We start from the raw sequence: 14,157 nt of genomic DNA on the forward strand, positions 1-14,157 counted from the left end.
TGCTGGGCATACATCCTTCTGCCTGCTGAGTTGCAAAGGGGTGGGAGCCTTGGAATAGCATACAAGCTTCTGAGCTCCCCTCTCGGCTTTCTTGGGGGTCTGATGGCAACAGATGGGTCACGTGCATGTGATTGGGTGTTTGGGCAGCTCACATGCATGTGATTGGGTGTTTGGGCATCAAACAGATGAAGAAATGGAAGAATAAATAAACTGGATGTGGTGGCAAATGATTGCAGTTCCAGTATTCAGAAAGTAGAGGCAGTAGGATTAGGAGTTCAAGGTCATCCTTGGCTACATAATGAGTTCAAGGCTAGCCCCAGCTACGTAAGACCCGTTCTCCCTGCCCCCCCCCCCATCAAAAGAAAAGAGAAAGGGAAAAGGGAGCGAGTCACATGACTCGGTGGGTAATGGCCCTTGCCTCTGCCTGGGTTTAATCCCTGGAACCCACAGTGAAGGGTGAGCACAGACTCTCAAAAGCTGTCATCCGACCTCCTCATACACACCGCGACACCGAGTGCTCATGCGCACACGCACACCCACCTAATCATAACAATAATCATCGTAAATTTCAAGTGGAAAAAAAATAGGCAAACATGTCTATGGAAATACGAATTGACATAGAAACAAACTGGTTGGAGATTGGTGGGTGGATGGAGAGATGGAGAGCTGAATCGCTGAAGCCACGGGAGTGAGGTGCCACACAGGTGTGATCCCAGCACTCAGGTGGGGGGGGGGCGGAGAATGAGTGTGATGAATAGTTGAGTTGGATGGGATGGATAGATGGATGGATAGGGGGATGGTGGATGTAGATGAACAGCAGGTGGAGAGGCACATTGATGATGGGGGGGATGGATCGATAAACAGGGAAATGACTGCGTGGGTAGACGACAGAGAGAAGAGCGGATGAAGGATCAGGAGGGAGGCTCACTCCCTTTCTCCTCCTCTTCCACCTCTCCTTCTTAGCCCCTCAGCCCCCTTACCCTCGCAGAGACCAGAGATCAGCGTTTTCCAGGAAGGACCAGAGGCAGCCTCCAGGGAACAGCCGCAGTATAAAATGTGTGACACTCTCCTCCCGCAGCCTCCCAAGTGAGGAAATTAGTGTTCCATCACTCTCGGCTTGAGACACTTCTTATTTTTTTCTTTTTTTGTTTTTTTTGAGACAGGGTTTCTCTGTGTAGCTTTGGAGCCTTTCCTGGATCTCGCTCTGTAGACCAGGCTGGCCATGAACTCACAGAGATCCGTCTGGCTCTGCCTCCCGAGTGCTGGGATCAAAGGCGTGCGCCACCACCATCCGGCCTTATTTATTTTTTTCAAGACTGGGTTTCTTTGTGTATCTCTGGCTGTCCTGGAATTCACTCTGTAGAACAGGCTGGCCTCGAACTCAGAGATCCGCCTGCCTCTGCCTGCCCAGAGCTGGGATTAAAGGTGTGCACCACCACGCCAGGTTCACTTTTTATTTATTTTATTTTTATTTATTTTTACTTTATGGCAGTGTTTTGCCTGCATGTATGTCTGTGTGAGGGTGTTGGATCCCCTGGAACTGGAGTTACAGACAACTGTGAGCTGCCATTTGGGGCTGGGAATTGAACCCTGGTCCTCTGGAAGAGGGGTCAATGCTCTTAACTGCTGAGCCATCTCTTCAGCCCCTAACTTTTTATTTTTTTTTGAGACAGGGTCTCACATAGCCCAGGCTGCCCCTGCACTTGCTATGTAGCTGAGGATGACCTTGAACTTCTGATCCTCTTGCTTCCATCTGATGCTGGGATCACAGGCTTGTGCCACCTCACCTCTTCCAAGCTGATATAGTGCTGGGAATCAAATACAGGGCTTTGTGCATTCCAGGCGAGCACACAGCCAGTTGAACCATACTGCCCGCACCAAGGCTCATATATTTGATAGAACAATTGGGATATTTCTGTTATGAAAATTAATCCAATCTGACTTCCTTTAACATATTTACATTTATCAGTGTGTGGAGGTCAGAGGACAGCTTGCAGGAATCGGTTCTCTCCTTCCACCGTGTGGGTCCTGGGGATTGAACTCAGATTGGCAGAGTTCGAAGCAAGCACCATTACGTGCTGAGCTATCTCGATGGCCCACATTTCTCAATGACATTTGGACTCACTCATGGAGAAGCTTAATGCTCACCCCTAGACGAGGAAGTGGCTTCCCGCCTTGTTACCAGTTAGTCACACAGTTAAGTCTCTCTCTGGTTTTTAAAATAGACTCTCACCCTTCGTCTCCACTGGCTTGGAACTCCCTATGTAGCTTAGACTGGCCCCCAACTCACAGTAATCCTCCTGCTTCAGCCTCCCAAGTGCCCAGATTAGCAGTATGAGCCGTTGTGCCCTGAATCTTTCTAGCTACATGAGACCATGTCTTAAAACAAACTAAACAAAAGGCTGGGCAGTGGTGGCGCACATCTTTAATCTCAGCACTCAGGAGACAGAGGCAGGCAGATCTCTCTGAGTTCAAGGTCAGTTTGGTGTACAGAGTGAGTTCCAGGACAGCCAGGACGGTTACGCAGAGAAACCCTCTCTTTAAAAACAAAACAAACAAACAAACAAACAAATAAATTTAAATAAACAAAAAGGGAGGGAAAACCCTAAAGCAAACCCTCTCAACACTCCTGTGACCTTCAACAGAGCTTCTGGTCCTATTTGCAAAATGGATATAAAGTCAGGAGGCTGCAGAGGTATCAAAGATCCCGTAGGTGATAAACAGTTCATAAACACCAGCTGTTCATCACCAGTCCTCACTGGACCCCTCTGAATAACTTCACCCCTAGGAGGCTTGATTCCCTTCTGTAAAATGGACATGGAAATGTTTTTTTTTAAGTTTTATTTATTATGTATACAGCGTTCTGTCTGCATGCATGCCTGCAGGCCAGAAGAAGACACTAGATCTCACTGTAGATGGTTGGGAGCCACCATGTGGTTGCTGGGAATTGAACTCAGGACCCCTGGAAGAACAGCCAGTGCTCTTAACCTCTGAGCCATCTCTTCAGCCCTGGACATGGAGATGTTAATCACATACCCACAATCGGGAGGATGACCAGAAAACAGAATCATGTACACAAGCCCCTATCTTTGTTTTATTATTTATTTTTATGTGTTTTACTTGCATGCATGTTTGTGCACCACATGTGTGCCCGGTGTCCCCAGAGGCGAGAAGAGGGTGTCAGATCCCCAAGGATGGGAGTTACAGACAGCTGTGAGCTGCCATGTGGGTGCTGGGAATTAAACCCAGGTTCTCTGGAAAAGCAGCTGGTGCTCTTAACCTCCAGCCCCCAAGTCCCTATTTTATTTTTATTGAGATATAATTTATGTATTATAAAAATTATAAAAATTCATCTATTTTCTTTTTGATAAAACTTTGGCTGGGCAGCGGTGGCACATGCCTTTAATCCCAGCACTCGGGAGGCAGAGCCAGGCAGATCTCTGTGAGTTCAAGAGCAGCCTCCTCTACAGAGCGAGATCCAGAACAGATACCAAAACTGCACGGAGAAACCCTGTCTCTAAAAACCAAAAAAAAAACCAAAAAAACCAAACAAACAAACAAAAAAACCAAAACAAAAAAAAAACAAACCAAAAAAAATTATATTTATTCATTGTGTGTAGGTGTGTGTCAAGGCACATGTGACAGTCAGAGGACAACTTTTAGGGATTTGTCCTCTCCTGCCACCATGTGGGTTCTGGGGATCAAACTCGGATCTTCAGGCTTGGCAGTGAGCACCTTTACCCACTGACCCATCTTGCTGCCCTACCCCCCTTTTTAATTTTTAAAAATGTTACCCATTTTCAATGATTCTTGGTGTGTTTGGGGTTGTGCAAGCACTTCTGCTATCGAATTCAACAAGTTTCATCACCTGCTCTGTGTGCCAGCTGTGGCCGGGACCCACTGTGATCCTCAGTACTCAAGAGGTGGAGGCTGGGGGATCAGAAGTTCAAAGTCATCCACAGTTACATAGGACATTCTAGGTCAGCCTGGTTTACAAGAGATCCTAACCTAAAAAAAAAAAAAAATCAAACAAACAATAAACAGAAACCCTGCCTCCCCCAGAAAGAAACAAAGAAAATTGTATCTGTACCCTCAGCTTCTGGTTCCCCCACTCTTCTTTTTTTTTTTTCTTTTTGAGACAGGGTTTCTCTGTGTAGCCCTGGCTATCCTGGAACTCACTCTGTAGACCAGGCTGGCCTTGAACTCACAGAGATCCCCCTGCCTCTGCCTCCCGAGTGCTGGGATTAAAAGCGTGCGCCTCCACTGCCCAGCTTAATTTTTTTTAACTTAAACAATTTTTTTCAGATGTATGTGTATGAGTGTCTTTCTTGTACATTTATATATGTGTGCCATGTGTGTGCCTGGGGAAGAAGGCATCAGATCCCTTGGAACTGGAGTTGCAGGTGTTTGTGAGCCACCACGTGGGTGCTGGGAAAAGAACAGGTGTCCGAGCCGGGCGGTGGTGGTGCACGCCTTTAATCCCAGCACTTGGGAGGTAGAGGCAGGTGGATCTTTGTGAGTTCGAGGCCAGCCTGGTCTACAGAACGAGATCCAGGAAAGGTGCAAAGCTACACAGAAAAACCCTGTCTCGAAAAATCAAAAAAAAAAAAAAAAAAAAAAAAAGAACAGGTGTCCCTAACTGCTGAGCCATCTCTCCAGCCTCAGATTTCCCTTTTAAGTTAAAGTTTCACTTATTTAGTGTGTGTGTGTGTCTGTGTGTGTCTCTGTGTGTGTCTGTATGTCTGTGTGTGTGTCTGTGTGTCTGTGTATGTCTGTGTGTGTGTGTCTCTGTGTGTGTGTGTGTGTGTGTGTGTGTGTAGATCAATATGTGGAACGATAATAGATGGGTAGTTAGATGTATTTATAGAGAGATGGTTGGATAACAGATACATAGGTGAGTACAAGAATTAGTGGATGGGGCCTGGTCTGGTGCCTGCCTGCCTTTAATTCCAGCACTCAGGAGGTAAGGCAGGCAGATTTTTTGAGTTCCAGGCCAGTCAGAGCTATAAAGTCAGACCCTGCCTTAAAAAAAAAAATTGGTAGATGGCTGGGTAGTTGATGCGATAGTGATATTGTTGTCAACTCAACAGAATCTAGAGTCACTTTTGAGATAAACCTGTGGACATGTCCAGAAGGGGATTCTTTGGATTTTGTTCATTGAGATAAGACTTGTCCACTGTGGGTGGCTCCATTCCCTAGCTGGGATCCTGGAGTACATAAATGGAGAAAGGTTGCTGAGCAGCAGTGTCTTTCATGCTTTCTGCTTCCTGATGGAGGGTGTGACCAGATGTTCCAAGCTCCTGCTGCCTTGTCCTCTCCTCCATGACATGACAGTTCCTTTGAACTATGTGCTGGAGTAAACACTTTCTCCCTTAATGCTCTATTTTACTACAGCAACAGAAAAGTAACTAAGATACAGTTGAATGGATAGGTAGATGATGGAGAGATTGATTAGTTGATGAACGGGTGAATAACAGATGGACAGATGATGGTGAATTTGATAGATGGGTAGATAGACAATGGGATGGATAAATAAACACTTGGATGGATAGATGAACAGATAGATGGACAATAGATGGTGGATAGATGGTTAGATGTGTGGCATGATGGTTTGAAAGAAAATGGCCTCCAAAAGGAGTGGCACTATGAGGAGGTGTAGCCTTGTTGGAGTGGGTGTGGTCTTGCTGGAGAAAGTACATCACTGTGGAGGCGGGCTTTGAGGTCTCGTATATGCTCAAGATACTGCCCAGTGTCTCAGATCACTTCCTGTTGTCTGTGAGTCACGATGTAAGAACTCTCAGCTCCTTCTCTAGCACCATGTCTGCCTGCCTGCTGCCTTGTTCCCTGCCATGATGGACTGAACCTCTGAAACTGTAAGTGAGTCACCACAATGAAATGTTTTCCTTTTAAGAGTTGCCTTGGTCGTGGTGTCTCCTCACATCAACAGGAACCCTAACTAAGACAGATGGACAGTCGCTGAATAAATGGATTCAGATGGCAAGATGAGTGGACAGATGGATGATGGTAGATGGATAGATAACTAAATACATGATGGAGAGAGAACAGATGTTGAATGAGAGATGGATAGATGGTGTACAGATAGAACATAGGTGGATGGATAATGGATGGATGAATGAACGGGTGAGTAGATAGATGGACACAGCATAGCTAGCCGATAAATGTGACAAATATCTCTTCAGCAAATGTACATTAGCTCTTTTTTTTGTTCGTTTGTCCATTCATTTGTTTTGTGAGACAGGGTCTCACTATGTAGTCTGGGCTATCCTAGAGCTTACTATGTAGACCAGGCTGGCCTCAAACTCACAGGGGTCCTTCTATCTCTGCCTTCTGAGTGCTGGGATTAAGGGCGTGAGCCACCAAGTCTGGCCACATTAGCTCTTAAGGGGGAAGTTGGACTGTAAGGAACAGATTGTTGATTCTGCCAGGGAATTTGCCATCTAGTGGGAAAGAGAGGCCGGTGCACCCATTGTGATCTCAGGCAGACGGAAATCCAACTTGCAGTGATTGGAACCAGGGCGTGGGGAACTCAAGGAGAAGCTGGCACTTCAGTGTGAGCAGTCTAGGGGAGAAGCCTCAAGAGGCAAGCCTGGGAGGCTGAGAGGGTGTCAGGTAGGGTTGCTGGGAAAAACTGGGTTTCCACACCCAGTCAAGATTCATCGTGGAGCCTGTGGACCGTGAACCAGACTTATTTATTTAAGAGGCTGTGAACTCTGGGCATCGGGTACTAGAGGGCAAGAGAGAGAGGCACTGAGAGGTGAACCAGGCCAGCTTACACCATGCCACCTGGAAGAGGCATTGTGTCATGTCATGTCATGCCACTGTGGACAAAAAGCAAGAGTCTGGGGCATGCTTGCGGTTGTTGCACACTGCAGTGGTTTTTGTTGTTGTTTTGAGGTTTTTGTTTTGACTTTCTTTTTTACGTTTATTGTGTTTATTCGTGTGTGTGTGTGTGTGTGTGTGTGTGTGTGTGTGTGTGCGCGTTTGTGTGTGTGTGTGTGTGTGTTAGAGGGAGAAAGAGCAAGAGGCCACATATGTGCCAACAGTGTTCATGGGTGAAGGTCAGGGAACACCTTGTAGGAGCTGGTTCTCTTCTACCATGTGGGTTCCAAGGATTGGTCATCAGGCTTGGCAGTAAGCATCTTGACCCATGAACCATCTCACCAGCCCTGCTTTCTTTTGGAGGGACAGGGTCTCACTATGTAGCCCCAGGCTGGCCTCAAACTTGCTATGCAGTCAGGCATGACTTTGAACTCTGATCTTCTGCCTCTGTCTTCCCAGAGCTAAGACTACAGACATGTAACACCACACCTGGTTTACAAAGTGCTGGGGGATTGAACCCACAGCTTCCTACTGGCTGCACAGACAAGTACTCTACCAACTAAACTACAGGCCCAGCCTCAGTCTGGAACTTTCTACGTAGACTAAATTGGCCTTTAATGATCTTGTCTCTGCTTCCACAGTGCTGGGAGTTTTGTAAGTTTCTTCCTTTTCTTTTTTTCTTTTCTTTTGAGTCAGGGTTCCTCTGTGTAGCCTGGCTGCCCTAGATATTGCTCTGTAGACCAGGCTGCCCTTGAACTCAGAGATCCACCTGCCTCTGCCTCCTGAGTGCTGGGACTAAAGACCTGTGCCACACCACCCAGTTTAAGCTTATCTTGTTTGTTTGTTTGTTTTTTGAATCAGGGTTTCTCTGTGTGACTTTGGCTGTCCTGCAACTTGCTCTGTAGACCAGGCTGGCCCCGAACTCACAGAGATCTGCTTGTCTCTGCCTCCTGAGTGCTGGGACTAAAAGTGTGCACCACTACTGCCCAGCTCTAAGCCTATCTGTTTATTGCTGAGGTCTCTAAAGGTTTTTCTCAGGACCTGGGGAGTTGAATTGTGGTTTGAAGAGCCACTGCTGGTTGGGGTGTGTGTGTAATGAAGTAGAGTCCCCCAAGTAGAATCATCCATGATCCTTCCACCCCACTCAGCTAGTGAGAAAGTCTCTGGGATTCCACTCAGAGATCTTTCCCTTGGGGGTAGGAGGCCTGGGGCACTCGAAGCAACTTTTGAACCAACATCTACACATCTAGATGAGACTTTGAGATACTTGGCTGTTTTCATTCCTGTGTGGTGTGCCTCAGACAAGGGGTTTTTGTTTGTGCAGTGCAGGGGATTGAACCCAAGACCTTGTGAATGTTAGGTAAGCACTCTACCATTGAGCCATCTTTAGCTGGTGCCTCAGAAAAGGACTTTTACCTGTTCAGTTAGGTAGCTGTTGTTAATGCCCAGCCTGGTGTTTGTCCTTAAAAAAAAAAAAAAAGTCAGGGACAGAAGCTGGACCTCGGGGTCAGTGAGAGAACTCCCTGAGCAGACAGCCTGCTAAAGGACAGGGGAGGTGATCTAGAGAGTGGGGACTCTCAGGGACCCCCCCTTCTGAACTTTGCTGTACAGGTGTGGGACAATCCTAAGAGGACTTGGGTGCTAGCTCACATTGGGGATCAACCACACAGGACCCTGGAAAAGTGAAGAAAGACAGGTGAGGGACATACAGAACTCACTGTGAAGCAGAGAGTGATTCTTGAACTTGTGCTATTTCGTTATTTAGTTATTTAGTGTTGATGTGTGTGGGAATGCGTGGTGCCACACTCACGTGTAGAGTTCAAAGGTCAACTCAAAGAAGTCCAGTATCTTCTTCCACTGTGTGGGTCTTGGGATTGGAACTCACATCGTCGGGCCTGGAGGCAAACATCTTTACGCGCTAGCCATATTGTTGACTCTAACTTAGGATCTTTTTGCCTTCACCTCCCAAGTGCTGAGATCTCAGACCTTCGCCACCATGCCAAGTTTCTGTGGTGCGGATGTTCGAACCCAGAGCTTCGTGCATGCTAGCAAGCACGCTACCAACCGAGCTGCAGCCCCATGCCCAGGCAAGCTTTTCTGAGACCTGAGAAGTAGAGACTAAAAAGGAATAACCCACAACCTTTGGACAGGCGGCGGTAGCGCACGCCTTTAATCCCAGCACTCGGGAGGCAGAGCCAGGCGGATCTCTGTGAGTTCGAGGCCAGCCTGGACTACCAAGTGAATTTCAGGAAAGGCGCAAAGCTACACAGAGAAACCCTGTCTCGAAAAGCCAAAAAAAAAAGGGGCTCATAACAGAAAGAAAGGCGCTGCACGCCAAAGCTCCAGGATCAGTACCTGGCTCAGTGGTTATATTAATTTAAGCCCCACCTACCACCGAGGACACGCCCATCTCGAGGGCCTATCAGAAGCAGGGGCGTGGCCATGTTAATACGGTCCAGTGGGCCACGTTAGGAGCTCTAGCTGCTCCCCAGAGCGCAGGGGAGTTGGCGATCACAGTGACCATGGCGCGCGCTCTGGCGGATCTAGCCGTGGATTTGCAGGTGCCCCGGGTCGTCCCCTGCCCGGATTCGGACTCGGATACAGACTCGGAGGATCCGAGTCTCCGGCGCAGCGCGGGTGGCTTGCACCGATCACAGGTCATCCACAGCGGACACTTCATGGTGTCCTCGCCGCATAGCGACTCGCTGACCCGGCGACGCGACCAGGAGGGGCCCATGGGGGTCGCCGACTTCGGGCCGCGCAGCATCGATCCGACACTCACCCGCCTCTTCGAGTGCTTGAGCCTGGCTTACAGGTGAGGGCGGACTGGGGAGCCCGAGTCCCAGCTTTCCGTGGGGGACCACGCACTGGGGTTCTGGTCCCACGCTGCTCCGGGGAACTCTGGACACAGCCTAGGCTTCCTCCCCGTCCCCGGGTCCTGAGCCAGTCTACTGACCCTCGTGAATCATCTGCGATTCCCCTGCTCGTGGCCCCACTCTCTTGCCCTCCACTCCTGCAGGGTCTCTTGCAGTTGGGCCCCTCTCCCTGCTTCTCTTGCTTCTGCCCTTAAGAAATGCCAGGTGTCCCTCACACTCCCCAAACTATAAGCCATCCCGTCCACTCCCTCCTTCTCTCCATTCGTGTGATTCCGGGACTGTTTCGTCTATCCCCAGCAGTCCCCTCAAAGTCCCACTCATTTCCCTGCACACTGCAGTTCTCCTGGGGTCGCCCTCATAGCCAAGTCAACGCATGAATACAGTCGCCCACTCCCCGACTGCCTGCACATCATTTGTTTGGTTTGACTGAGTTTGGTGAGACAATCTCACTCTGAGGTTGGCGTGGAGCTAGGTAGCCCAGGCTAGACTCCTATCTCATCCCCCCCCCTAATACCGGGATTACTGGCCTGAGCCACCACGCCTGATTTAGAACGCTATGTCAAGGTTGGCGGGAAGAGGTTGCCCAGGACCTGCCCAGAGCCAGCAGGGGGTGCTGCAGTCTGCTTTGCTTCGGGACTGGGGAAGCCTAGTCTCCCCGAACCCGGTATCTGTGGGAGGCTGTAACGCAGCCAGGAACCCCTTGCTATAGCTAAGAGCTCCGGGGCCGCGCCCAGCTCCAGCCCCACCTACATGTCCCAGAGGAGGGCGCGAACTGGGGTCCTGGCCCAGTGCCCTGGAGCAAAGTTCCCGGGAGCACAGAGACCAGGATAAATTATCAACCGAAAACAGTAGGAGAGAAAGGGGGATCGGCCGGCCTTGATCTTTCCTCTCTGCAAATACCACTCTTCTTCAGCGAGCCTCCTCCCTTGAACCGTAGAACCGTTGGCTGTAGACCGGCACCTGCAGCCCCATTGGGGACCTGGAGCAGGGGTGGGGATTGCAGGAGAGCGTGGCCTACCTCGTGGCGGCAGAGCTGCGCGACCCCATTGGCTGGAGGCAGTGTAACCTTGGCCCACATGTTCTGGCCCCAAGCCCGGGTCATGTTGCAACCTGATAGTTCAGGGCGCTGAGACTGATGTGGAAAGTTCAAATTCCTTGTCCCATTCCCCCTCCCCCGCCCTTGGACATCATGAGACTGCCTGGGAAGGGGGCATCTAAGGTCTCAGAATACCAGAGGCAGCTCACACTGGCACAGTGTTTTAGCTACCAAAGACTCCCAATTATTGGGGTTTCATGGAGGAGCGGAGGATATCCTTTACCCCACCCTCTCTCTCGTTGAGACAGGGTTTCACATTGTAGGTCAAGCTAGCCTGGAACTCACTATACAGCAGAGGCTGGCCTCCGGCAAGTGCTGGGATTACAGGCATGAGCCACACAAAGCCTAGGGTTCCCAGGTTCCCCCAAAGGGTCTCCCATTTCCGAGCTCGGGTTTCCTACATTCTCTACGCGACAGTCCTCTTGGGCTGGCTTGCTGGGCCTCTCAGCTCCGACTGAGCAGCCAAACGGGGAGAGGTTATAGGGAGACAGTGCTGGAAAGGACAGAACACAGAACTGCTCCCTTCTGAGGCGGACTGGAAGGCAGCTAAGGTGGAGAGTGCCGCGTTTTCTCCCCAAAGAGCTAGAACATTAAATTCTCTTAAATGGGATTCTAAGCACCAAGGATGGGGGTGGCCAAGTACACGGGAGTCTCTGGTTTCGCACCCTTGGTGAAAGAATAAAGTATGGACTGGGGGATCGGGCTCTACAAGTGACGGTACTTCCTTCATCAAAGTGGCTGAAGAGCATAGATGCCTCCAAGTTGCCCTCTGACCTCCACGTGCCAGGCACGCACACCCCTCCCAATAATAAGAAATAAAAATAAAAACAAAAGCGAACACCCCATGCTCAAGCTCATAAACCATGCGTGGTTGAGCATGCCTGGGATCCCAGAACTCAGGCTGAGGAAGGGGGGTCAGGAGGAGGTCAGGGTTATCCTCGGCTGCGTAGGAATTTAAGGTTCGAGGCTAGCCTGAGATTCAAGAGATCATGTCTCAAATAAACAAACAAACAAACAAACAAACACACACAAGCTCAGACCGGAAGACTTCCAAAGACCCCCTGTGATAGGGTTCTGGGATTTCAGAGGGTGAGACCATCCAGAGAGCAGCCGGAAAGGTGGGGGTGGGGCACGCAGGCAGGGGGTCCAGGGGTGGGTGGAACTGGTCAGTTAGACAGGGAGAAGGACAGCCTGCAGCCGCCTGCCTGGGTGCCTCACCCTTGCCAAGGAGCCCTTCTGGCACACTGTGTTCCCTGGTTCTGTGGGTGGAAGCCCTAGGGAGGACAACTGTAAGAGTTCCAAGAAGGCACTTGTCTATCTAGGGAGTGGTGGCATGGGTCTGCCATCCCAACACTCTACAGGCTGAGACAGGAGGGTGAGGATCCTGACCAGCCTGGGCTACATAGCGAGTCCCCTGTGTTAAATAAACAAACTGACAAAAAGTGGGACTCCCGAGCTAGCTCTGTTGGTAAAGTATTTTCCTTGCGAGCTCGAGGGCCTGAGTCCAATCCCCAGAGCCCACAGAGAAAAGAGCCGGGCTTGCCAGTGTGCGCTTGTGGTCCCAGGGCTGAGCCCAGAAATGGATGCCTGCGGCTCCGTGGCGGCCAGCTTAGCTTACTTGGTGGGTGAGTTCCAGGGCAATGAGAGACTCTTGTCTCAAAAACCAAGGTGGATAGCATGTGAGGAACCGTATTTAAGATCGCCCTCTGGTCTCAACAAACAAATCTTTCCCTCCTTTCCCCTCTTCCTCCCACCTCTCTGAGGTTTTCTGTTTTCCCTCGTTGCTCACAACTTTTGACCCTTGGCCCTAGACTTCTTTTTTTTTTGCACCAGACCAGACCCTTCCCCTCACATACATCCAACCTAATCCTTTCCTTTCGGCTTGGATATTATCAAGGGCTCATCTCCCTCAGCCTAGGCTACCAAACCTCTGAGGGAGCTGGGAGAGGAACAGCAGAAGGCTGAGGTAGGACCCTGGGTGAGCAGAGCCTAGTGGTTGCTGGGATACAGACAGGGGCCACAAACGTAGGAGTGTCCCCCACTCACCCCACACCACAAAAGAAGCTGACCCAGGAAGGGTCAGAGTGCCCCACCCAATCATGTTGCCTTACTGGACAGATGGTATTTATCTAGCCATGGGAGGTAAGGGGCCAGCCATCGGGCTGGTGTAGCCTATTTGGGTAATGAAGCCTGTTGTCTCCTGAGGTGGCAGCCCCTGCCACCCCACATCCCACACCCTGGCAGTCACCATTAGCCCAAAGCAAATACTGGAGCTTGGAGACCAGAAAGGAGAGGGGGCCCAATGACCCATGCACTCAAGGAAGCAGGAAGGGAGAATCAAGGAGTCAGGTGGCCACCTACCCACCCCTTACCCATATCATGAGGGGAGCCACTGGGAGAGCAGGCCTGACTTTGTGCGTGCGTGTTTGTGTGTGTTGTGTGTGTTGTGTTGTGTGTGTGTGTGTGTGTGTGTGTGTGTGTGTGTGTGTGTGTGTGTGTGTGTGTAGTGCTGAGGATGGGATCCAGGTCTTGTCTGACTCCTGGGAAAGCTCGCTGTCACCAAACGACATCCCCAGCCCCTCACTGGGGGATTCTAGAAAGAGCCACACACCCCCAACCCCAGCCTGGCCTTCTGAAAGGCAGAACCTTAGGGGCTTCTCTGAGCAAGGAGTGAAAAGATAGATCGGAGTGACGTAGATGCAAGTTTGGCTTCTAGATCATGAGGACGGAAGGTTGGAAAGGATAAGGGTGAGATAGGATGGTGTCCAAGACCTTTATCATCTTCATCTTGGCCGCTTTGGTCAGCTTCCCGGTGGTCATAACTTGGCCTGTTCTCAGAGGGACCTTTAGAATTAAAGCCATTACCTGTATACAACCCCTTCACACTGTGCACTCTGTGGACCCCTAGGTTAAGGTCAAGGTTAACGTTCTGTTTCCATACTGTCTTCCTTTGGCCAAACGATTCTTTCCATCATGCTGCCTGGCAGACAGGCATGGCTTCCTGCTTCCTCTAGATGGCCACACATGTACGGTGGACACATGAGCACTTCCTTCTTATCCAGGCACACTGTCCCTCTTCCCCTAAGTGTCTCATGGACCTATGGAAGCCTGACTGACAAGCAAAAAAGGGACTGGAAGTGAGGCATGGTGGTACACATGTTAAATCTCAGCACTCCGGGGCAGAGGCAGACAGATCTCTGTGAGTTCGAGGCCAGCCTGGTCTACATAGTGAGTTCTAGGCTAGCCAGGACTACATGGTAAGATCCTGTGTGTCCTTACTATGTCCCTTTGGGAGTGTCTCTTTTCCTCCCCTGCCCCTGAGGAAGGTCTTTATCCTGTCCCTAA

General features: G+C 50.1%; 1 protein-coding gene across 1 annotated transcript in view; it reads left to right on the top strand.

Moving 5' to 3' along the window:
• Nucleotides 1-9,362: 9,362 nt before the first annotated feature.
• Nucleotides 9,363-14,157, top strand: part of Mlxipl (MLX interacting protein like) — a 31,496-nt gene continuing 26,701 nt past the window's right edge. Inside the window, 1 exon segment of the mRNA XM_052753967.1 lies at nt 9,363-9,655. Coding sequence (XP_052609927.1) covers nt 9,363-9,655 — 293 coding nt within the window.

This window comes from Peromyscus californicus, unplaced genomic scaffold (genome assembly GCF_007827085.1).
Source record: "Peromyscus californicus insignis strain IS unplaced genomic scaffold, ASM782708v3 Scaffold_2__1_contigs__length_46816999, whole genome shotgun sequence".
In the NCBI taxonomy this organism is placed as follows: Eukaryota; Metazoa; Chordata; class Mammalia; order Rodentia; family Cricetidae; genus Peromyscus; species Peromyscus californicus.